General features: G+C 46.1%; 1 protein-coding gene across 2 annotated transcripts in view; it reads right to left on the bottom strand.

Moving 5' to 3' along the window:
* FRAS1 (Fraser extracellular matrix complex subunit 1) overlaps positions 1-25622 on the bottom strand; it is a 290434-nt gene that overhangs the window by 113770 nt on the left and 151042 nt on the right. For both annotated transcript variants that reach the window (XM_014578940.3, XM_075929458.1), the window contains exons 14-20: positions 25068-25211; positions 22076-22216; positions 20860-21000; positions 19346-19519; positions 14262-14402; positions 9846-9989; positions 1324-1476 (exon numbers count right to left, since the gene is read on the bottom strand). In XM_014578940.3, the coding sequence (XP_014434426.3) occupies positions 1324-1476; positions 9846-9989; positions 14262-14402; positions 19346-19519; positions 20860-21000; positions 22076-22216; positions 25068-25211 (1038 nt within the window). The remainder of the gene's footprint in view (positions 1-1323; positions 1477-9845; positions 9990-14261; positions 14403-19345; positions 19520-20859; positions 21001-22075; positions 22217-25067; positions 25212-25622) is intronic.

Below are 25622 nucleotides of genomic sequence, written 5' to 3'. Positions count from 1 at the left end.
CTATCTCATACATTGAGGCTGGATTAGACAGTGCCCATTTCACGCGGACAGCAGATCAAAAACCCAAACCCCAGGTTTAACATGTAACGTTTCCTCTTGTGGTCTCTTTCAATCCCTAATGTCTTGTGTCAGATGGACTGGACTCTGACAAGCTGTGGGTGCGTATCCTGGAGTTCTCATAGCAAATGGATGTACGTCCTCTTGGGAAAGGCAAAATGGTGCAAAGAAGACCGCAAAAAAGGGCCACTCTAGCATCAGCAGGTACCATGGTGGGCACAAAGGGCTAAGGGACAAGCACCATCAAAACACAACTGCCAACATTCCCAGCTGAACGTCTACTATACGCTAGTCCCACAAACCAAGGAGTCCCACTGTCTTTTCTGGAGCTGGCTCTTTCTCTTGGGGACAGGCAGGAATTACTGCCTTTGGCGATGCTGATTCAGCTAAGTGGTGGGCAGCAAAAGCCTCCCTCAAGTCCCAGGAGATTCTAACCACAGGGGCAATACTCAGTTCCGTTGGATTCCTAAGAGCACAGATAAAAGAGCCACTTACGGACTTAAGAACCGTCCTGGTTTGAGACCCTACCCTAAGCTGATCCTGGGTCCTGTGCCCACTTGACAGCTATATGCAAAGTGAAGTCAGTAGGAGTTTTCCTATTCATGTCAATGGAGTCTGGATTTCCCCAGAGTGTTTCCTGTCCTTCTGCACCCATAGTCTCCCCCCATGAATAGAAACCGGTGGTGTTTTCCCCTTTGGCACATGCCCAGAATGTCCCCTGGACAGTCAAGCTCCTAGAATTGTGCTGATCCCGTAAGAGCCGAGGGGACAGGAACCAGAGCAGCTTAGCAAAGGCCAGCTGGAGTGACCTCACTTGAACATGTTCCTTGAGTGTGGAAAATCTTTGAGCCCCGCCTACCCCCAGCAGTGACAGCACCGCATTAGCCAACACTGAATGGATGAAACGGGAACCTTTCATAAGCAGCACTGACAAGCAATACTTCTACTCCCTCCTCCCCATCAACGTCCTACCAGCTGGAGTCTGGTGGCTATTATTATTTGTGTAATAGCGTTGCTTAGGGGCTCCACAGGGCTAGGCTTGGTACAAAGACAGAGGTCCCTGCCCCAAAGAGAGTTGCCAATGTAACGACAAAAGGAAACAGGGGGACAGAGGGATGCAGTGACTTAAGGAACCATGATTCAAACACAGATTTCCTGAATCTTAGCTCAGTGCTCTGCCCACTGGGCCACGCTGCCTCTGGAGCAATTCCACCAGAGCAGCTGGGAAGATCTCACTCCTAACCTCCACCTCCAGGTGCTACTCACTTTTACAGGCTCCGCCATCTGCGTAGGATCCCCCAGGACAGTCCGGGACACAGCGATCCCCCAACAGCAAGTGACGGGCGTTCTGGCACTTTAAGCAGACACTGCCCGTGTCGTGGAGATCAGCCACACACTGATGGCACGACGGGTGGCAGCCTAAAGAGAAAAGACATAGGGGGCCCCAGTGAAGGAGGCTTCTGACAGGCAGCTTGCAAAACAGCCTTGCTCTGAGATAACGGCACTGGCATAGCACAAGGAAATACATCACAAAATAACATGAAGAGCATTTTCTGTGCACAGCTCCTATGCGGGACACGTGGCGTATGGGACGCGAGAACTGTACTTTGGAAGGTGCAAGAGGCACTGTTAGCCATTATTGGACCCACTGGAGGGCCCCTCCTCCCTCCATTTTACTCCGTGTTATTTTCAGGCCCTGTGGTATTACAGAAACGTGTGCACGGCTTGACCATTCTTGAGGTCTCTTTTGCTGAGTTCAGCTGTCCTCCCCTACTTCCTCCCTAACGGGCCTGGCTGCAATTTGTCTGAAGATGGCTCAACGCTCTCTGCTCAAAAGATCGCCGCTTTTATTGAGATGAATATTTCCAAAAGAGATGCTGCTGGCGGTCCAGATTGCGGGCCCCCAAAAGAACACGATCTGAGGAAATGGACCAATGTATCCAGCAAATGCTCGGGGCTTCCCACACAACGAAGCCATCCGGCACTCCCAAAAGACCAGAGCGTCATTCACAGGAGGATTAGGCAGCCTTACAAGCCTCTTTTTCAGCAGCACTCAAATGAATGGCTCCCGACCTCCCCCTGAACCTTGAGAGTTTCAAAAGGTTTTACAACAACCCTTTTGTACATACATAAGGAGACGGCAAGGTACCCAGCAAGCCAAATTAATCCTCATTACAGTAATTCAGAAAATTATAAGGGAAACGATGGCTATCTTGAAAGAAATGTAATAAGGGGGCAGAGGCTAGTACCTGGACAGCTGTCAGATTTTTACTGAGAACTAACCTCTCTGTTCTTTGTCTCTCCTGAAACTTGCATTGAGAATCACCGTCTTTTAGTTCTAAAGAACGAGGCTGGGATTCTCAAAGGAACCTAAGCGAGTTAGCTAGGCACCTGTTTCCATTGGGACACACATGCCTAACTCCCATCTCCTTTGAAAAGCTCCGTCTGAATTCTTCCCCTCGTTACACAGGCACAAGAGCCCCCTGAATTCACAGGGAGCTCTGTGCATGTGTACTTGGGAGCAAAATTTTGGGGGTATACAGTATCTGAGACCACTCCTTTATCTCCTAACCTACTGCTCGTTTCATTCCCTGAGACACTGGCATAAGATACCAGCATTTTGGGTCATGGACTTTTTAAGCAGCATGGTGCATGCACTGTAGGGACATCATTTATTTATTTATTCCGTGCCTAAAGAGTGCTGAGCACTCCTACAGTGACAGTCGACAGTGTAAGACCCTATGAAAGGCAATAGGAAACCCTAACTGGGCACTTCACGGAACACAAGGAAGACACAAGCCTTGAGTTTCGAAAAATACAGAATCGATACAAGGCACGTATATTTTTCATTTATTTAAAAAAAAAATTACTTCAGTTAAAGACCCGAGCAACGCTGGATACATCTGCCAGTTGCCAATAATAAAGAGTCTGCAGACCAAATTCTGCCCTCGTTGACTGCTACACACTGTCTCTATTTCCAAAACCTGCAGTCAGTGGTCTCCTGGGCACCATTAATTTGTGCAGATCCTCCAAGCCACGCAAGGCTCAAGGACATAAAAATAGTGTGCTTACCATTCTAAAAGACTTTACCCAACTCACAGAGAGGACAGTGAACAATTAAAACATAGCCATAAACCAGAGGCAAAGAAAACCATCCCCAACACTAATTCTGATGTGATCAATGTTCCTAATTCTTTCCAATAAATCTTACTGCTAGGAACTGCTATTCAAAGGAGATCTACGCTACAGGGAACACAAAGAGAAGTAATGGAAAAAATAAAAAAGAGGAAATAAAGGATTTTTCTGCATAGAGCTATGAAGCTTAACACATTAATGAGCTTTCTACTGTTCTACATCAGAATCAGCTAGCCAGCGGGACACTGAAATCTATGGTAGCAGATCTCTCTGTCGGATTCGGGACCTAAAAAAGTAATTAAAGCTTCAGACTAGTTTCAAAAGAAAAAGAATTCAGCCATCACCAAAGGCATATTTTAATATACCATGGAGAGACATGCCACAAGCAAACACAATGGAGGAGATTCTCCATTGTGTTAAGAACATAAGAATGGCCACACTGGGTCAGACCAAAGGTCCATTTAGCCCAGTACCCTGTCTTCTGATAGTGGCCAATACCAGGCACCCCAGCGGGAATAAACAGAACAGGTAAACATCAAGTGATTCCTCCCTTGTTACTCATTCCCAGATTCTGACAAACAGAGGCTAGGGACACTATCCCTGCCCATCCTAACTAATAACAATTGATGGACCTAACCTCTATGAATTCATCTAGTTCTTTTTGAACCCTGTTAAATTCTTGGCCTTCTCAACTTCCTCTGGCAAGGAGTTCCACAGGTTTATCATTCATTATGTGAAGAAATGCTTCCTTTTTTTTTGTTTTAAACCTGTTCCCTATTAATTTCATTGGTGACCCCTAGTTCTTGTGTTATGGGAACAAGTAAACAACATTTCCTTATTTATTTTCTCCACACCAGTCATGATTTTATAGACCTCTAGCATATCCCCCCTTAGTTGTCTCTTTTCCAAGCTGAAAAAATCCCAGTTTTATTAATCTCTCCTGATGTGGAAGCCATTCCATACCTCTGTTCAATTTTGTTGCCTTTTTCTGAACCTTTTCTCAATATATCTTTTTTGAGATGAGGCGACCACATCTGCAAACAGTATTCAAGATGTGGGCGTACCATGGATTTATACAGAGACAATATGATATTTTCTGTCTTATTCTCTCTCCCTTTCTAAATGATGCCCAACATTGTGTTCACTTTTTTGACTGCTGCTGCACAATGAGTGGATGTTTTTGGAGAACTATCCAAAGTGATTCCAAGATCTTTTTTGATTGGTAAGCTAATTTAGATCCCATCATTCAACATGTATAGTTGGGATTATGTTTTCCAATGTGCATTAATTTGCAATAGTAAATATTGAATTTCATCTGCCATTTTATTGCCCAGTCATCTCATTCTGAGAAATCCTTTTGTAACTCTTCAGTCTGCCTGGGACTTAACTATCTTGGGTAGTTTTGTATCATCTGCAAATTTTGCCACCTGCTTATACCTTTTTCAAGATCATTTATGAATATGTGGAAAAGGACTAGTCCCAGTATAGGCCACTATTTATCTCTCTCCATTCTGAAAACTGACCATTTGTTTTCTATCTTTTAACCCGGGAGAGGATCTTACTTTTTATTCAATGACAGCTGACTTTGCTTAAGAGCCTTTGGTGAGGGACCTTGTTAAAGGCTTTCTAAAAGTCTAACTATACTATATTCACTGGATCTCCCTTGTCCACATGTTTGTTGAGCCCCTCAAAATATTCTAGTACAGGTGGAACCTCTCTAGTGTGGCACCCACAGGACCTGACCAGTTCTGAATCAGAGAATTTGCAGGACCACAGGAGATGAATAATGTCTAGCAGCGTTGCCAACACTTCCACTGCTTGCTGTGCTCTTAGAAGACAACATTTAGGCGTAAATTAGAGCTAAAGAACAGCACAGAATGCTGAGAGGCAGGACCGGTGGCTGTAAACAAACTTTATGGGACTGTGGGAAACTTGGCCACAGCCATGATAAATGGAATATCTGGCTAAGGAAAATCATGCCAGACCACAGATGTTGCTAAACCAGACAGTGCCGGACTAGAAAGGTTCAAGCTGTAGATTGCTGAGGCATGAATTCCCTTTACGTGTTGATGCTTCCCCAACTAATTATGTTCATCTCTGCATCTGACAATTTTGTTCCTTACTACAGTTTCAACCAGTTTGCCCAGTATTGAAATCACAATTCAGAAAATCATTGAAGTCATAGAAATGCAAGGCTGGAAAGGATCTAGAGCAGGGCTACTCTACTTTGGAAGCCCCAGGGGCCACGGTGATACTCACAGAACATGCCGAGGGCTGCAACTTCAGTGTGGCTGCATATACACGCAAATATATAAGCAAATAGCTTCTTTCACCCTGACAGGCATGAATACAAAGATTAAGCCTTAAGCCGCAGCACCAGATCCAAATGTGGCCAGTGTGAGCCAGTCAACACCTCTCAGGTTCTGCCCACGAGGCTAAGAAGCCAGCACTTCCCACAATCCCCCGGCACTCCCAGCGCCCTGGGGGCTAGAAACGCCAACACCCTGTACCCGTTCGTTCCAGCCAGCCCGTCCGCTTGCGTCTTTTCAAAGCTCACACCACCTGGGAGATGCCCTGCCATTGTGGAGCATGCTCCCAGGGGAGGCCATGTTCAAACCATCCCGCCCGCAGGCCTCGTGTTGAGCCCCACGCAAACCCAAACCGCCCCGCAGGCAGCAAACAAATGGGCCACATGTTGAGTAGCCCTGATCCAGAGAGATCATCAAGCCCAGCTCCTTGCACAGAGGCAGTACCAAGTAAACCTAGACCATCCTGACCTAGACCACCTGTTGTCTAACCTGTTCTTAAAAACGTCTAACAATGGGGATTCCGCAACCTCCCTTGGAAGCCTACTACAGCACTGAAAACCCTTACGATCATTGTCCTCTTTATAACAACCCTTAACATATTTGAAGACTTTTCATATTCACTCTCCCCTCACTCAGTCTTCACTCAAGACTAAACATGCCCAGTGTTCCTAAACTTTCCTCATAGGAAAGGTTTTCTAAACCTTTTTTTTTTTTTCTTCCCTGGACTTTCTCCACTTTGTCCACATCTTTCCTAAAGCGTGGTACCCTGGTCTAGCCATTGTACTCCAGCTAAGGCCTCACCAATGCTAAGTACAGTGGAACAATTACCTCTCGTGTCTAACAGACAACACTCTTCTTAATACACCCCAGAATGCTATTAGCCTTTTTTACAATTGAATTACACTGTTGACCATATTGAATTTGCAATCCACAATACCAGTACTACCCCCTAGCCAGTTAGTCCCCGTTACAGTAAGGATGTTAAGAGGCGGGTAATTGGGTCATTGTGTAGTCGATACAATTTCTATCGACTAAATGATTAGTCGATAAGGGAAGGCGCTCTGAAGGAGCTACTCTCACTGTGGCTCTGCAGTTTAAATGTCGTAAGAGCCTGTGCGCCCAGTTCTTACTACATTTAAACTGCAGAGCCAGAGCGGGTGTAGTTCCTGGACCCGGCACGAGCTGGGCTTGCTCAGTCCCGGCTTGTGCTGGGTCCAGCAGCCCCCGTCCATGGTGGGTTCCAATAGGAAGCAAGACCCACCATGGACAGGTGTGGCAACGGAGCAGCCTCCCCAGGCCTCCTGCGCTGCTGCCTCTGTGGAGACAGTGCTGGGGGAACCAGCTTTTAAGTCCGCTCTCCTGCCAGCACCAGCTCCTGCTTCCCCCCACTTGCTGCCTCTGATACAGAGAATGTGAGTAGTCCACTCAACTAATTAATCGACTTCTCTTTTACATCCCTAGTTTGTAGTTGTGCATTCCCATTTTCCTTCCCAAATAAAATACTTTGTGGTTATCATTACTGAATTTCATATGGTTGATTTTAGAGAAATTCTCCAATTTATCCAGGTCATTTTAAATTCTAATTCTGCCCTCCAAAATGTTTGCGACTCCTCCCTGCATGGTGCCATCCACAAATTTTATCAACCTAGTCTCCAGCTTCTTCAAAGTAGCTTTCAACTTTTTGAAATGCTGAATTATTTTCATAGGTCTTATTCACGGTAATCATTCAGCTACAGGCATCAGCTAAACAAAAACACAACTCATGTCTCCTTCTTTAAATTGACAGGGAACCTTGCATGTTTATTCAGATAACGGCAAAATAAAATTTGGAACATTTCTCCTCTCTTCAGCTACATCATTCCTTCTTTTCCCATTCCTGCTACAGGCAGGCAAAGTAATAAACCTGTTTAAAAAAAAATAAAGAGGAAGCCCTGGAAGTTATTTGCTGAGATCAAAGAAAGAAGCCTTATAGTTATAAAAGAATAGTCAGTCTTCGGGGTAGGTGGGAGTGGAGAGATAGGACTAACCTGAGAATGCAATGTACTTATTACATCTATTCAGGCCCAGCCAAAGAGTTTGCAGGGCCCAAGGTGACATGTTGTGGTTGGCTGCGTTGCATTGCCGGGCGGCTCCCAGCCAGGGCAGTGAGTGAGTGGCCAGGCAGGCGCCAGGCACCACAGGGCCCAAGGCAACCCCCTTGCTCACCTGGCCCTCAGGCCGGGCCTGCGTCTAGTCTATTTGTTCCTTTCTTCAGATCATTTATCTTTCTTGGAACCTCTCCTTGCTGGCAAGAGCCTCGCAAGCTGTATCTTTTCTGTGAGAAACTAATAAATAAATAAATAAATAAGATACAATACAACTCAGAAGTGACGGGAACGGTTCCCAGAATACGTTTATCCTTGTCCGCATGATGGATTAAATAAGATTTTTTTTTTTGAACAGGTAAAGGCAATTAGTGCCGTGTGATGATAGGCTGAAGTGCATGATTACAGCACCCAGAGCATAAGCGCTGAATAATCCTACTAGCTCTCACAAGGGCGGACGTCAAACCCAGCTGCGCCGATATTCCTGTAAGGCCCGATAAGCTGTTCAGCAGAATCAGGGGATATGTTCTTAATTCATCTTTCTGGAGATCTCTGCAGCGGCAAAGCAGCATTCCTGGCTGCTGGCCCACCCTGTGGTTCCTGATTCTCCAGGGATACCGCAGCAGCCAAAACTTTGGGCATTATGGCCACCAAGGACGGCTTCTTTCCCTGAGGCGGAGCTTATGACGGTGTCCTTCCCGGTATGGTAAATGAATTCAGGGCAACGACCTCAGGGGATGAACTCAGCATGTCCAGTGTCTTCAGTGGTAGGTGACTCCCCGCCAAGGGCCACACACCCAAAGACAGCGGACTGCCATGACTGGCAGTACCACTGCAGAGCTCAGCCTGGAACAACAGGCAAACAGGCATGCTGCGTCAGAGCAAAGGTCCATCTAGGCTGTTATCCTGTCTGCCAACAGTGGCCAAAGCCAGGAGCCCCAGAGGGAGTGAACAGAACAGGGAATCATCCCTTGTTACCCATTCCAAGGTTTTGGCAAACAGAAACTAAGGACACCATCCCTGCCTGTCCTGGCTACTAAGTACCGATGGACCTATCCTCCATGAATCTATCTAGCTCTCTTTGGAACCCTGCTAAAGTTCTGGCCTCCACAACATCCTCTGGCAAGGAGTTCCACAGGTTGACTGTGCGCTATGTGAAGGAAAACTTCCTTTTGTTTGTTTAAAACCTGCTGCCTATTAATTTCATTTGGTGACCCTTAGTTCTTATGTTATGGGAGCAAGTAAATAACTTTTCCTTATTCACTTTCTCCACACCTGCCATGATTTTATAGATTTCTATCCTATCCCCCTTTAGTCTCCTCTTTTCTAAGGTGAAAAGTCCCAGTCTTTTTAATCTCTCTCCATATGGGACCCGTTCCAAACCCCTCATCATTTTTGTGATCATCCATAAAACTGCACAAATTCCAGCTGCTTATTGCCCTCTGCAGAGGGTTCACTGAACAGAGCAGAGCTGAGGTCTGTATCATGCTCTAGAAGACACTGATAAATAGGAGATAGTTTGTTACCATACCATAAACTGTGTGAGTGCTCCACCACTTTTCATAATAAAGGACCCCATTCCAGACACAAGCTCCCAGAACAAGCGGCAACAGGGAAGGGCAAGTCCTTCCTTCTCCCTCATGATCAGAGGTGAGACTCCTCCCCACTTTCAGTCTCCAGAGAGATCAGCGTTATGGGAGAATTCTTGTCCATGTTGCCTCACATCGACTAGCAGCTGAGGGATGGGGACTGGGCTGTGTTTTTTAAAGACCGTCCACTGGACAACCAGAATCTGCCTGTGCCCTGTTTTGGGGCTGCACATGGTGTGAGTGTGTATACCGGGGGTTGGAGAGGTCGAGGCTAACAGAACAGAAGAGCAACTCAGAGGCGGGTTCATTATTCTCTTCTCACCCCCAGAGTGGCTTTTGGCCCGCCTGCAGAAGACCATTCTGCTGCCTGAAGAGACTGGCGGGATGCCAAGTTGGTGCCCAGGGGCTTTCAAGCCCCCCCATGCAGCTTCAGCTGACAACCTTTGGCGGTGAAACTGAAAATCTGTGTCTTTCTACCGTTTCCAATTGGCCTCACACCGATCATACGACAGGGTACGCCTAGCGGTTTAGCGGTACTTCTCCATCTTATTCATTTATCGGTAACTATCATTTCAGCTCCTTTATGTGGCAGCCACACACTGACATATTGGTTACTCCTGAAGAACAGGCAAGAGTCTGTACCGACTGTGCCCTTTCTGCCTCTCACTTACCAACACAATAGCCCACAAGGTTGAGATACTGCTCCTCCTTGCAGCTAGTCCTGCACTTCCCACGCACAAGGGTGGCATGCGGATGGCAGGTTCTGCAGTCAGAGTCTGAAGGACCGTGGCAGCTTTTGCAGGACGGATGGCAGGCTGCATGAGAAAACAGCACTTGTGGTTAAGACAATCAAGCACTTCAGCAAAACAAGCTACGTATGTGTCTCAGCGAGAGAGAGAATCACAGGGTCGAATTCTCCATTGCCCACCACCTTGTGTCATCACTTACACCTGTGCAATGAGGAGGTCAATTGCTATCACAGATGTAAGTGACGAGGGAATTCTGATCCGGAAGGATTTTACTCCCTCCCCTCTTTTGACTACCCAAGGTGCAAGCAGCAGGGAATTTAAAACCTTGCAGCTAGTCCTCTGCATAAAGGAAGATCTAAATCCACGTAAAATAAACAGATGATTCTCCCTCTCCCAGAGTGTGTGTGTGTATATATACATACACAAACACATGCACTAGGGATGTTAGATTTTGATGAATCAGCTAACCGAATAGCCGACGAAATTTCCAACGACTACTCGATTAGTCAAAAAGGGGGGAGGGGAGTGCTCGGTATCCTGCTGCATTTCTGCCTTTGAAATGTACAAGAGCCACCTACGGCTCTTGTACATTTCAAAGGGAGAGCCTCAGCAGACAAGACCCTACTGTTTCCCCCACTGTGCCTCTGCTCCCCCCGTCCCCTCCATGGAGAGGGTGTCGGGGGAATGGCTTTTAAGCCAGCTCTCCCCAGCACCAGCTCCTGCTACCCCAGCCCTTGGTGCCTCCGATACAGAGGTAGCAAAGGGTGGGGGGGAGAGTGACTAGTTGAGCAGTGACTCAACTACCCAAGAAGGTTATCAGGTAGTCGAGTAGTTGCTTACCTCCCTAACAAGCACTGAAGCACTGCGCGGGGGGCGGGAGGGGAAGGTTACACGATAGCCTGGTATAAAAGTTTTACTAGTATGAGTTTTAATGGCCACATCACTCATGAATGGGGAAGCCAGGAATGATTTAGGAAGGTGTCTTCCAAACTTAGATCAATAAAACCTAAATGCAATGCTACACAGAAAACTAACAGAAAACTACTCCAGAAAGAGATTAAGAGTGTTCTAAAATATTTGATTGAGATAACGTTTTCCCTCCTCCTACCTATAAAGACAGGAATCGTTTTACCAGGATTCCAACTGTGCAGACTTCTGAGGGAAATAAAAATATGCTGAGACTCATGATATGTAAAAAGCTCTAAAATTACCTTGAAAAAAGCTTTCCTATGGAGCTAAAATGCAACTTCAGAAGCACAATATCATTTCATGACCTCCCCAGACTAGAAATAACTGTTGGATCTCTATGGAAAGCTAGGAATCTCCCATTTAATATAATATCAAGCTCCTCCTACTAGCCCTCAAAGGTCATCATCACCTACGTCTGGCTGAGTCTCCTGCTCATTATTATTCAGAATCTGGTAAAAATTGAATGAAACACTTTCAAGGTTGCAAAAATCTAATAGACACAAGTTATATGAACATTATTGCTTATTCCTGTTTAAAGGTTGCAGATATTCTAGGCTGGTGAAGTGTGAGGTGAGGTAGTTTTCTTTAAAACTGTGTTTTCCACTTACACATTAATCATAGAACACTAGAACTGGAAGGGATCTTCAGAGGTCATCGAGTCCAGTCCCCTGCCCTCACGGTAGGATCCAGTACCGTCCACTCTAGACCATCCCTGATAGATGTCTATCTAACTTGCTCTGAAATATCTCCAGAGATGGAGATTCCACAACCTCCCTAGGCAACTTATTCCAGTGTTTAACCACCCAGACAGTTAGGAAGCTTTTCCTAATGTCCAACCTAACCCTCCCTTGCTGCAATTTAATACCATTCCAGAATCAGACATGTTGCAATGCACCATATACTTAGCCATGATCTCCTAGGTGGCAGTGCAGAACACGGAAATCAATATAATGTTTGTAATCACTTGCCCAATAAACACATTTATAGAGTATTCCTTGGAAAAAATCCAATAAGTAGAACACAGGATTTCAGACTTCTCCAATTTGGAGATCTCCAACTCAAAAATAACCAGCTCATCAAATAAATTTAATATTTCTGAAAATATCTAGCCCAGTACACATTTATGGACATTGGTTGAAAACTGATAAAACCAGTCGATGACTTTCATATGATGTCTTAGGGGCACATCACATTTCAAGTCTCTGCCGCCTCCCCCCACCTCCTTGAGGTCAGCAACTAATCGTGAAAGATTGCACCAAATCCCCTGATTTTGGCTTAGTTGGGTACATAGGAATTCATTGTGCCATTCAGCCAGAGCAATGGATTCTGGTAATCTGATTATATTAGATTAAATAGCTTAGATGAAAGCTGTGAACTGGTTGGCTGAAGAGGTGTATAACTCATAAATTATACTGTAGCTGATGCACATATGAGAAATACAACATCTTTCCCTCGTCTGGTAACTACTCCTACTTAGAACATGCGTTTTCTCACCCAATTGCACAATGTCCTATTTGTACAGTCCAGGGCTACAGTAAACTATGAATTACAAATAATAATCTAATTGACACTCGCACAGTAACAATGTTTTTCTAGCCTTTTGGTCCATTGAGCACAAATCATTCAAATACTCTTAAAATCTAGCTGCATATTGTCATACTCAATTTTCCATTATTAAGCCTAGGCTTATTGGGTAGTTGAATTGACTACTTGCATTCCCCCCACTTGCTGCCTCTGTATCTGCCGAGCCACAGCGGGGGGTAGCAAGCAACCCTCCCCTTATCGACGAATCGAGTAGTCGATGGAAATTCTATTGACTGCTCAATTAGCTGATTACCCGCAATTTAATGTCCCTATTCCAGCTACATCTTGCCTACACACAGAGCCTTTGATGGTTCTCTTAGAGACATTCTGGAATATTCTTTAAAAACAAGAAATAGTCCCTGGCACCTCAGGGGTATGTCTACACTGCACGCTTATTTTGAAATAAGCTATTCCAGAATAGTTATTCAGAAATTGCTTATTTCCAAATAGCACATCTACACTGCTGGGAAGCCTCAAAATGAGTCCAAGGCAGGCTTCCCTAATGTAGATGCGCTATCTCGATTTAGAGCCCCCAAAGGCACTGGGGAAGAATAACTTAGAATGGTCCTGGTGAGGGACTATTTCGAAATAGCAGCTGTACAGCATCAATACATGCCTTATTTCGAAATAGCTATTTCAGAACAGGCATTATTCCTCATAGAATGAGGTTTACAAATTTTGGAATAAGCCGTTGATTATTTTGAAATTATTTTGAAATAACGTAACGGCTGTGTAGACACTCACATTGTTACTTGGAAATAGCTAGTTATCTCGAAATAATGGTGAAGTGTCAATGCACCCTAAGAGACTTAAATATATATATAAACATTTCAAAGGGTAGCCATGTTAGTCTGTAACTGGAAAAACTTAACAACAAATAGTCTTGCAGCACCTTAGAGACTAACAAAAAATGTAGATGGCATCATGAGCTTTCGTGGGCACAGCCCACTTCTTCAGATGCATGGAGTTTAAGGGGTCAGTACAGTTTTAAAATAAATAGTACAGTGAGGGTTAGGGGGCAGCAAGAGGACGAAAAAGAAGAAAAAAAAAGGGGGAAAGAAATTGTCAATTAGTGTGTCCATGCTAAATGAAGCTGATAGGAACGATCTCAGTAACCTTTGTTTGGTTTTTTATGTCAGTAGAGTATAGAATGTAACGGGTCATCCAGCCAATGTCTTTGTTTAGACTTTTGTTGTAGGAATCAAACTTGTAAATGAAATTAAGTTCTGTAAATTCCCTGTTGAGCTGGCTTTTGAAATAGGTTTGAAATAAAACGGTGACTTTGAGATCCATTAATGAGTGCCCAGGCACAAATCCACTTAAGCCTAGCTTTGCTCATTCACTCTACTGTTTCTCGCATGCATTGAAATTGTAAGCTCTTTAAAGAAGAGACTAAGGCCACAGTCTTGCAATGCTCTATCCACTGGACAATACTGCCTTAAAAAACTAACCCTTCTGACCACAAAGTCCTGTGTGAGCACTACACAGTACATTAAAGACGTCTTCTCATGGGATAGTGGCTAGGGACACCATCACAGCCTAGTGCAACAATCTGCAGTATATTTTCACTTCAATCCAGGACAGCAGAGCGGGTTATAATTTTTATTTAACATCTCTCTTTCTCTCTGGTAAAATAATCCAGCTGCTGAAGCTCTACCGTATGAGTCTCTCCTGAAATTACTGAATAGCCTCCTGTAACCTGACAGCGTATCTAATTGCACTGAACTGTTCAAGCAGAAAGATGCCGCAGTATCTACACTGTAGCTCTCCATGCTAGTCACTGACCGTGGCAAAGGCCATTCTGTCTGTACAATCCTTCCGGGCACTCGGAGAAGCACTTGCCGTCAAGCAAGACGTGGGGGGAAGAGCAGGCCGTACAGTTGTGGGGAGTCTTTCCTGTGCAGGCTGAGCATGAATAGTGGCACTCTGCAGGAAAAAGAAAAAGAAAAGGGGGGGGGGGGGTGGAGAGACAAATTAGTTTCCAGTCTGTTGCTGCCAAGGACTGATGATTTCATTCCCCTGCTAGCTCGCCGTTTCCCCTAAGCAATCAGACCTGCGCTCAGCAGGCTTCTCCACCAGTGAGATAATACAGAAAAGGTACAAATCTTGTGTTCCAGAAATAGTTAAAGAAAGCAACCACAAGTAATTGCTTTTAACCCACCTCTCTCCCTCAAAGGTCGCGCTTGCATTCTCAAAACAGGAGATTTGGGTGCATGCTGCTGTCTTGGTCCACGTCTACACTTACAAGCCACAGCTGTGTCGCCGTAAGAGCGCTCGCACAGCTGCATTATGACAGGGACCAGGAGCGTTGCTGTCGGCAGGACTACAACCAACTCAGTGAGCAGCGGTGGCTACATCAGCGGGAGAGACTCTTCCACCGACACGGTGCTGTGCTCAACAGCACTTCTGTCGGCAAAACTTTTGTCACTCTGAGGGTGGGGAAAAACCCGGAGCAGCGTAAGTTTTGCCAACATAAGTGCTAGGGTAGAATTGTCCTTATATCTTCCCCCTCCTTGGAATACCAACAGACCTCTGGCCTGCTCTAGGAGCAGCACACCTAGAAATCAGCCATCACTCGCTCCACGCACTGCGTGTCTGCCTTCCCCTTCACGCCAGTCTATGGCCTTGCTCCAGCTTCTGTCTGTAGCAACAACACCAAGGGCTCTAATGGTGGGGCTAGACACTTGATTTCTCAGCTAACAAGGTAAATCAGCCCAGGTTAACAGGGCTGGCCAGCCTGAAATAAGAGTCAGGGAGAGCAGAAATAAATCTCTGCAACATGCACAGTCAATGACCCTATGCTTCTGCATCTCAAAACAGGCCCAATGCAACCCTGCTTATTACCCATTTATAATAGAGCAGTGACTACAGCCAAGATCTGAGTCCCACTGTTTTAGGCACCGTAGAAGACAAAGTCTGTGGCCGGCAGGGACTCCCTGCGTAGCTGGAGTCAGCATATCTTCGAGCTTGGCGGCGTCCCCACAGCGGGAGGCTGACGAGAGCAAACATCCCGATTGGCTTCCCTTACTTCTTGCAAAAGGAGGAGTACTGGATGCCAGTGGGGGCACCCTCTGAGTTTGATTTAATGAGTCTTAACTAGATCGACTGATCAAATCTTAACCAGACTTGCTAAATCAAACTCCGAAAGATCAATTGCAGCAGCAGCGATTTTCCTTTTAGTGTAGACAAGGTCTAAGAGCATACAGTTTAAAGAGACAACATGGACAAAGGATGGGCAGAAACAGGCCCCAGGAGGTGAAAGAACATGCCCATGGTCGCTCAGTAGGTCAGGAGCAGAGCTGGGAGTTGCACCCAGTGATCCTGATTGCTAGGGTGGTGCCCTTTTCCACAGGACCACACAGCCTTTGGTGTAGCTAATCCCCTGGAAATCAACAGAGGTACTCTAGGGATCAACATTGTCAGGGAAATTCCAAGTGTTCAGACTGTACAAGAATGTTTCCATGAATACCTAAGAAATCCAAATCTGTATGAAGAGAAACTTTAAAACCTGACCTCTCAAACCGTGAATAGGAAAATGGCAGAGTTTGCATTGTGAGAAGGGTGGATAAGCAACATCCACCAAATTACTTTTAGAGCCAAGACCCAGTTAGAGCTGGGGCTCCCAAATGCACAGCCACACACCTAGGAGCCCTGTAAGGCCAGCACTTTGCCCACACTATGGCCCCTAGAACATGTTTTCAAGGCAAGTTCATTAAACCCAAGATGACTCAGTGTAACATGCCAGGTTCTAAAATCTGCACCTTCTAATGAAAATGTTTCTTAGAAATATTCCATCCTATATTGCAGCAGACTCTTTGGCCACATCTATACTTATCAAGCCAGAAATCAATCTTCTGGTAGTCTATTTAGTGCAGTGTTTCTTAAACTGTGTTCTATGGCACACTGGTGTGCTGCAAGACAGTCGGAGGTGTGCCGCAGAGAACAAAAGAGTTCAAAACGGCTGCCCTTAAAGGGCCAGGCGACCTTTTTTTTTTCCTCAATAACTTTCCCCTTGGCCCTTCCTCCCTTCCCCCCCCACTAAATTGACTGCTGAGGGCACTCCGGTCCATGTCAGTACTCCTTGACTCATGAGGGGTAAGGGAAGTCAGCAGGAGCATTTGCTCCCATCAACCTCCCGCTGTGGAGACAGCGCCAAGCTTGGCTTAAGATACGTCGACTCCAACTACTGACGTAAATCGTGCTGTGACAACTTCCATCTGCTGAAGACCTGTCTCTAACCAATTAAGAATCAAGACAAACAACAAGCTGCGGTTATCCTCTTCATACACAGAACTGCAATCGTGATGAAAACAAGGCCTGGAATTTTACTTGGAAAAAAAAAGGACATCTTTCTTCCAAAAGTAGTTTCGAGAGTGACTGAATTATGTACAGGCAGTCCCCGGGTTACGTACAAGATAGGGACTGTAGGTTTGTTCTTAAGTTGAATTTGTATGTAAGTCGGAACTGGTACATATTGTAGGGGAAACTCTAGCCAAACATTTCTCCAGAGCTCAGTTTTATTCTCCCACACCTCACTTCCCTCAGTCCTTTATTCTCAAGCTGAGGTGTCTGCTGAGAAAAGCCGCTCCGCGTCTCCCTGGTCTGCTGGGGGGGGCGCTAGCTTCGCGTCTCCCTGGTCTGCTGGGGGGGAAGCAGCTAGTGCGGGGTTGCCTCACCCCGTTTGTAAGTAGGGATCCGATGTAAGTCGGTTCCATGTAACCCGGGGACTGCCTGTATTTGCAACTGGCACAGAAAACACTTAAGAGATGTTCTCTTCTCTGGCTTGCCTCTCAATCGCTTAAATCTATATACATGCCAATTCCTTTTGTTTGGCGCCAGTGCAGCTGAGTGTAAGACGGATACAAACCCAACGCTGGCGCCTTTAAGAGGCAAACCAGAGCCCACTACTTGTTACAGCCTGTACAGCTGATTGTTTTGTACAACGGCCTTGTGCTAACAATGCATTTTTCTCTTTTAAGCACCTTTAAGGCATGAAATGACCCGCCAGCAAATTTCAGTGGAACTAATCTACTAGATGAGTTTTATGTTACAGCCATTGGCAGCAACTTGTATGGGTGTGGGGAGGGGAACACGCCGATTAGCAGAATATGTTGTACACTGTAGAATAACTAGCCTATGCGAATGCTCATTCTATGTAGGGATTCCAGGACTCTTTCTAAAGGGCTGTCATTTCACTTCCAATTCCAGCTGGAGATGTCATTCCCAGCTGAGGCAGATATGCCTGCGCTGATTCTGATCAAGCAATGCTCTACAACTTGCGGCGCAGGCACGAGTGGTGGGACAAGCCAGCTGTCCTGACTGCATCCCTAGGGTTTCAGATGGGATTGTACTCAAGTGGTTAGCCCGTCCCGCTGCTGCTGTTAGCACACTAGCCCGTGCAAGTAGGCCTGCTTGGTAATTCCATGCCCCCGCTCCAGCGTGCACATCTCCTAAGTCTGAGGGTGGGCTGAGCTGGTTTCCAAGAATCTACAGTAACCTTTTCACCTGCCCTGCCTGCACTACAAGAAAAGTGGTTGCATCAAGCTGTGCCATGTGCACACACGCATGCAAAGCTGTCTCGAGCTTTATACACCCTTTGGTTCTACTAGCGGGCTGCAATATCCAGTGCGGCATTCGTGCTTTGGGTTTGGCTGACCCAGTGCAATCTGCAATGGCTTCTCCTCAGCACAGCTGGGAAGGCACAAGCATTCTCTCCGTCCTCCTAACTTCATCCCACAATGCAGGGCCTTCTCCTTGGTATTTACCTAAAAATCTGTGTTCCCAGTCACACTGCTGGATGTTATGGGATAGATCCTTCAGGATGCCCAGAATGCATTAAGCTAGCAATGGCTGAGAGATGCACTAGGTGTAGACTTGCTAAAACAGTTCTTTTAAAAAGCAGCACTCATAGTATCACAGGGTTGAAAGAGACTTCAGGAGGTCTTTTGAGTCCAACCCCCGACCCAAAGCAGGACCAACCCCAATTCAATCATCCCAGCCAGGGCTTTGTCAAGCCGAGACTTAAAATCCTCTAGGGATGGAGATTCCACGACCTCCCTAGGTAACCCATCCCAGTGCTTCCCCACCCTCCTAGTGAAATAGTTTTTCCTAATATCCAACCTGGACCTCCCCCACTGTAACTTGAGACCATTGCTTCTTGTTCTGCCACCTGTCCCCCACTTTGACCAGTCTCTCTCGATCCTCTTTGGAACCTCCCTTCAGGTAGCTGAAGGCTGCTCTCAAATCCCCCCTCACTTTTCTGTAGACTAAATAAGCCCAAATCCCTCAGCCTCTTCTTATAAGTCGTGTGCACCAGCCCCCTAATAATTTTTGTTGCCCTCCATTGGACTCTCTCCAATGCATCCACATCCTTTCTGTAGTGGGGGCCACGAGAACTGGACGCAATACTCCAGATGTGGCCTCACCAGTGCCGAACAAAGGGGAATAATCACTTGCCTAGTTCTGTTGGCAATACTCCTCTTAATGCACCCTAATATGCCATTAGCCTTGGGTACAAGGGCACCCTGTTGACTCATATCCAGCTTCTCATGCACTGTAATCCCCAGGTCCTTTTTTGCAGAACTGCTGCTTAGCCAGCCAGTTTAACCTGCTTCAGGGAAAAGAAAGACAATTTCCGCATCCCCTGCAACAATTTCCAGACTTGGGGCTTTCTCCTGCTCCAGCTGAAGTCACTAGTGAAACTTCTACCTTTGTGTTGGTGTTCCCATGCCACTGAACGCAAACCTACCCTAGGATCCATAAAAACATCCCCAAACCTGCCAGAGTCCCTGCACATTTTCAGTAATTGAAAGCAAATTATTCTGTGTTAATAATTGAAACCAAGTCATTCGGCCGGCTCTTTTCCTCACCTCTGCACACTCCGGTGTTCTCAAGGTAGAACTGGGCTTTGCACTGAGGAAGACAGGTGCCGTATGGTGCTTCCTCAAGGGGCTGTCCAGGCTGTAATACCTCCTCTGGCTTCCTGCACTGGGTGCAGTGAGAAGTCTCCGGGCCCACACAGGCACGGCAAGATGGATGGCAGTCTATAGAAGAGCAATGGACTATGAAGTCATATATCAAGAGACGGCATCCTTTACCTGACAGAAGCCGGATAATCTCCACACAGACAATAGAACCCTGACATCCGAATGAGAGATGGTGGGAAAAACCGATAAATCGTCGTGTTCGACCCACCTCAGAGTGCTGGACTGCTCCTGACAGCAGACCCTGCAGATAATTATGCGGGGGTGGGTTTCTCTGCCAAACTCTGCTCCCATTAAAGTCTATGGGAGTTTAATCACCCATTTCAGGGGGAGCAGAATTAAGCCCATGCATCTGCAAATCCCACCCTATGATTTTAAATGAGTTAACTAATGGGGTGTGCGCAGCCTTCTTTGGGAAATGGCACCACGGTCGGCTTTGTTTTATATCATGAAATGGTGATGGTAGATGTGAATCTTTTCCCAATTAAATAATAAGGCGTTTTTTTCAAGTACTGAAGGAGGGAACACTGCAGCCCAGTGTTTTAGGCAACTCAATGTTCCTTTTACCTGTAGAGCTGCATAAAAAGCCACATTTTCTTCTTGGGGAAGCTGGGGGGCAGGCCTGCCAATGGAGGGGGGGAGGGCAAAGAGGCACCTGCCCCAGAGCCCGGCGACTTAAAAGGGCCCAGGGTTCCCAGCCGCTACAGATCCAGTCCCTTTAAATCGCTGCCAGAGCCCTGTGTTATGCGATCTGTGCAGCTCTACGGGCTGAGGGGGGTGCTGCCGTCAGGGTGATGCTGACGTCTGGCTGCTCCCAGCCCTGGCCTTTCTGCCAAGGCCACGCTGCTTCTAGTAGTGCAGAGCCAGGCCCCCCACCACCATGCCGGGGGGCCAAGCAAGGCTGTCGGTTCCTCTGCTGAGGGGAGAGGAAGAGGAGGGGAAAATGATGGGCTCGAAGGGTTTATGAGACATGTAAACCGTGTCCCCTGAACATTCACACTTTCCTTCGCAGCCCAGGGGGAATTCTTTTTGGCCTTAACAACTCCACCACACGTTCATGTGAAATGGTATGCACTTTGAAATGTCATCAGAAAAACATAGGGAGCACTCCCTGTTGTCCCAGTGTGACAATACAATGGGCGAGGAAATCTCCAGAGGGAACAAATCCGGAGGAAGGGGGGGTAATAAAAAAAATAGTTAAGACAACGAGTGTGTTTATTTGTTTGGGGGAAGGGAGAAAATGGGGCAGAACGTAGAAATTTTACACACCTCCTCTTACCTCAATCTACGGAAACGGGCTGAAGCATGAGATGCTCTCCACCAGCACAGCTTCCCTGAAGAGAATGGGATTGTCACGGACTTCCAGTTACTGGGGGCCTGGTTCTAAACCTGTAGCTTACCTTTGCAGACGTGGTGGTCGTGATAAAAGCCCTCTCCGCAGACTGGAAGGCACTGGCCCTGCTGCAAACCCAGAGAACGGGAACAGGACGTGCACTGAGTGGCCAGTGGTCCAAGACAAGTGGCACAAGAATCATGACAAGCTGCCGGAGAGAGACAAAGCGCATAACTGGGATCGCATATTTAGCCTGCTTGTAGTCATAAGAACAAAAGAACGACCATACTGGGTCAGCCCAGTGTCCTGTCTGCCGACAGTGGCCAACACCAGATGCTCAGAGGGAGGGAACACAACAGGTAATCCTCACGTGATCCCTCCCTTGTCACCCACCTCCTGAGAAACAGAGGCGAGGGACACCATTCCTACCCATCCTGGCTAATAGTATTGATGGACCTAACCTCCATGAATCTATCTAGCTCTTTTTTGAACCCTGTTGAAGTCCTAGTCTTCACCACATCCTCTAGCAAGGAGTTCCACAGGTTGACTGTGTGCAGAGTGAAGAAAAACTTCCTTTTGTTTGTTTTAAACCTGCTGCCTATTGATTTCATTTGGTGACCCCTAGTTCTTATATTGTGGGAATAAGTACATAACTTTTCCTTATTCACTTTTTCCACACCAGTCATGAGTTTATAGATCTCTATCACATCCTACCTTAGTCTCCTCTTTTCTAAGTTGAAAAATCCAAGTCTTTTTAATATCTCTTCAGATGGGACCGGTTCCAAATCCCTAATCATTTTTGTTGCCCTTTTCTGAACCTTTGCCAATATATCTTTTTTGAGATGAGGCGACCACATCTGTATGCAGTATTCAAGATATGGGTGTACCATGGTTTTATATAGAGGCAATAAGATATTTTCTGTTTTATTCTCTACCCCTTTTTTAATGACTTTTTTAATGAGTCATGTATCATGCAGCCATCTCTCAATCTGTATTCCACTCTATTCTGCCACATGTTCAAGTAACGATAGTGAGGATAATAAAGAACGAGAAAAAATACTTCCCTCTTACACAGTGCTCTTCACTCAGAAGTCTCAAAATGCTTTGCAAAGAAGATCATTTAAAACAATCCCCCAATTAACTGGATAGCTTAAACTCAAATCCCCTGTCTTCTCAAACAAATCTGTACCGTACCCACTTGCAAAAGAAGGTGACCTCGAAAATGTGCCCTGAACATCATCGGAAAGGCCACACAAGAAGTGCCAAGCAGAAATGCCTCTCACCTCTGCATCTCTGAGTGCTGTCTGTGTAATAACCGCCAGGGCATTCTGAAATGCATTTCCCACTGTGTAACACCTTCTCCGACGCACAGGTTAAACACATGGGTTGGACTGAAGAACACGTTTCGCAAGACTGGTCACACGCTGTCAAAGAGGACAGTTCATTACTGAAAGGCACTTTGTTACGAAAGAAACAGCAGTGTTATCAGTCTGGGGGTACATATACCATATAGCACAACAGTGCCATGTCTAGCTCCCTTGTCATGGAGACACTTTCAAATGTGACAGTAAATCACACCCTTCCTCTGGCCTTTCACTGCATGCATAGTAACATGTCTGAGTGAAGACAGGACAGATCTCTAATTGCCCTACAGAACTAGTGGGATTCGGAGGGACACAGAAACAGCGGCAGCTGCTCTCCACTAGGGCTATCACGAAGGGAGTTGCATTGATGTTAGACCAACGGTGGAAAACTGTCAGTAGAGTCAGCGAGACGTGGTGTCTGGACACACCACAAACCCTATCGGCCTCCTCTTCTCGGGAACGGTAGATTAGAGAAAAAGGCTTATGCCCCATTGGCTCCCTGCCCAGATAAATGGCTAGCAATGTCCACAATCTCCATTTTCCATTAGAAAGAGACGTGAGAGTTACCACCCCATGAATGTCAGGGGCAGGAGACCGACCAGAGCTCTCTTTCACACGCCCTGACTGCAGCAGACTTCCATTTGCATTCAGTTCCCATCTGGAGGGTTCTCTCTTATGGGCATCCCATAAGCTTGTGATTTGGGAGTGTGGAATATGGGCCAAGACTTGGACACCAACCCTGGCAGTTCGTGTTCATAAAAATGGCTGTTTGTGGAAATTATTGCACCATCTCATTAGTGCCGCACCCCGGCTGAGCCCCTCCTGACATGAGCTGTACTCAAGACAGAGAACTTTCTGACTGAAACACGAGCTGCATTTAGACCCCCAGAAAAAAGACAGGGGAGCAAATATTCAATCCGCATGCGCTACACAAGCTAGTGCCAAGGAATGGAGGAAAGAGGTTTCATGTCTTCGTGGATTGACCTCTTTGGGCAATCCTGCAGCCAGCTGGGGATGGTGAAAATGTCATAAGGCTGACACAAAAGCTCCAAGGAAGAGCAATGGCTTTGGTTTTTGCGAGGCATAAGCAAGGTAGTTGGTTTGACCTGAGGAGAGGAGTCAGGCAAGGCTACATATGCTAACACCAACCCTCTTCAACTGTTACCTGAAGAAACCATAAAAAGGGTCACTGATGGAAACCTTCACAGTGAACAATTAGTCATCTGTGTTTTGCTGTAAACATTCACCTGATTGGATAGTTGCATGAAAAGGAGCCAAAATTGCTAGGAAGGGCAGTGAAGAAAGCAGAGAAATCAGCTATCAAGAGATCAAAGACAAAGGTGTGTTGGAAAAGCAAAGCTATTCCTACCCAAATCTGAGGAGGCACTGGAGTGTGTTAAGCACTTCAAAGACTGGGTAGAGTGTCTACAAGGGCTGCTGAACACTTACAGATGAGACACGGACGAGGATTCATGACTGCAGGTTTAGCGACATTCAGCCACATTTACAGAAGCAAGACCATAAAATAACTGAGAAAACTGACACTCCAGGGGCTTTCTGCCTTCGAACTGCACTGCTGCAGGGGACGGCTGCACATTAGCCATACCGCACCCGAACTTACAGTATGACCAGAAGGAGGTTGGATATCATCAAGATGATCAGACAAGGAAAATTTGAGCTGCAGGACGTGGATTGGAGGAGCAGAGGACGTTTTGAAAGGGCTGGGTTTTTACTGTTCATTGTGAAGTGAGGTTATGGTGCTTTGCACTACACCGACGACAATGAACTACATCGATGCAGAGCAAGTCTCTAACGTACATGAGTTGCTCCAGTTCATCTCACTTGGGTTAGCAGAGGCAACATGCCTGCTATCAGGGTTTGTACAGTGCAGCAATGACCACGTACTCAACACCACTGCCAATTGCCTTTTAGTAGATGGGACCTTAAACTCTTAGGGTGGGCAATTATCCCATATCTGCCTACTACAAGGTTTCTTGCACCTCATCTGAAGCAGCTGGTAGCGGCCCTTGTCAGAGACAGGCTAGTGCACTAGAGGGACCTTAGTTCTGATCCAATCTGGTAACTCCTATGTTTTTTTCTCATTATCTGCCCAGTTCTACCATCCTCTGAAGACTAACATAAGACCATAAGAGAGGACAAACTGGGTCAGACCAAAGGTCCATCTAGCCCAGTGTCCTTTCTTGTAACAGTGGCCAATGCCAGGTGCCCCAGAGGGAGAAAACAGAACAGGGAATCATCAAGTGATTCATCTCCGTCATCTAGTCCCAGCTTCTAACAAACAGAGGCTAGGGACACCGTTCCTTTTCATCCTGGTTAGTAGCTATTGATGGACCTAACCTTCCCTGAATTTATTGAGTTCTTTTTTGAACCCTGTTAAAGTCCCATTCTTCACAACATCCTCTGGCAAGGAGTTCCACAGGTTGACTACGCGCTGCATGAAGAAATACTTCCTTCTATTTGTTTTAAACCTGCTACCTATTAATTTCATTTGGCGACCCCTGATATTCTTTGCCCCTTTCCCTCTCTTTCTCTTTGGCCTTCCAACAGATTCCCCCATATCATATCTGTGCCACAGGCACTGTTCAGTCACCAAGCTGTGGATTACTGTACAACTTCAAGCAACCTGCTGGCAAAGGTCACCCCTCTTTCCACAATCAAATGGATTTGTTAAGCCCAAAGAATCAACTCACTTTTGCTTTCATGCTGCTCAATGAAGGGAACACCCTTAAACCTTTCAGCATCTGATCAGTTTAAATCAACCAGTAATCTTAGAAACAAGTAGCAGGACTTCTCACAACATATTTGAAGGCTGGACACACAACATACTGATTCCTTTCTGCAATGCACGTGCAAAGTTCATGTCAGAAAACAAAGAGAATCAGGGAGTTACCATGGCAGATTCCATTCTTCATATAAAAGCCGTGACCACAGTTGGCCACACAGAGGCCGGCATTTAAAACACGAGACCTGTCTTTGCAGGCCAAGCAGTTGTTGTCAGCAGACCCCCAGCATGCAGAGCAGGACTCATGACAAGCTGAAAAGAAAAAGGGGAACAGGTTAATGAACAACCCAACAGTCACTGATTCTTTAAAAATGAGTTTTGTAGCAATTCGCCTATTTTACTTTCACTCCTAAAACAACATGGGCATTTTGTAGCTACTAAAAATCATGGGTGTACTGAGTTTGGTACGTTTAGCTGGGCTGGTCACACTTTTGGGGAACTCCATTTACATCCCAATTTTGCATCTGCAAAATAGCTAAGTGCAAATGAGAATAGTGCCTGCGGCTACAATCGAGGCGTGCTGGAAAATCTTTGTATTGATAGAGCATGGATCAGGATTCACGCTTCACGATACTACGTGGAAACACTCTCTGCCCTGAATTGTTTATAAAATAAACTGCCAGTTCTGCAACCAGATTTTTACTGTGCTGCAAAAACTCTACA

This window comes from Pelodiscus sinensis, chromosome 5 (assembly GCF_049634645.1).
Source record: "Pelodiscus sinensis isolate JC-2024 chromosome 5, ASM4963464v1, whole genome shotgun sequence".
Classification (NCBI taxonomy): Eukaryota; Metazoa; Chordata; order Testudines; family Trionychidae; genus Pelodiscus; species Pelodiscus sinensis.
This window is presented reverse-complemented; position numbering and strand designations above follow the sequence as displayed.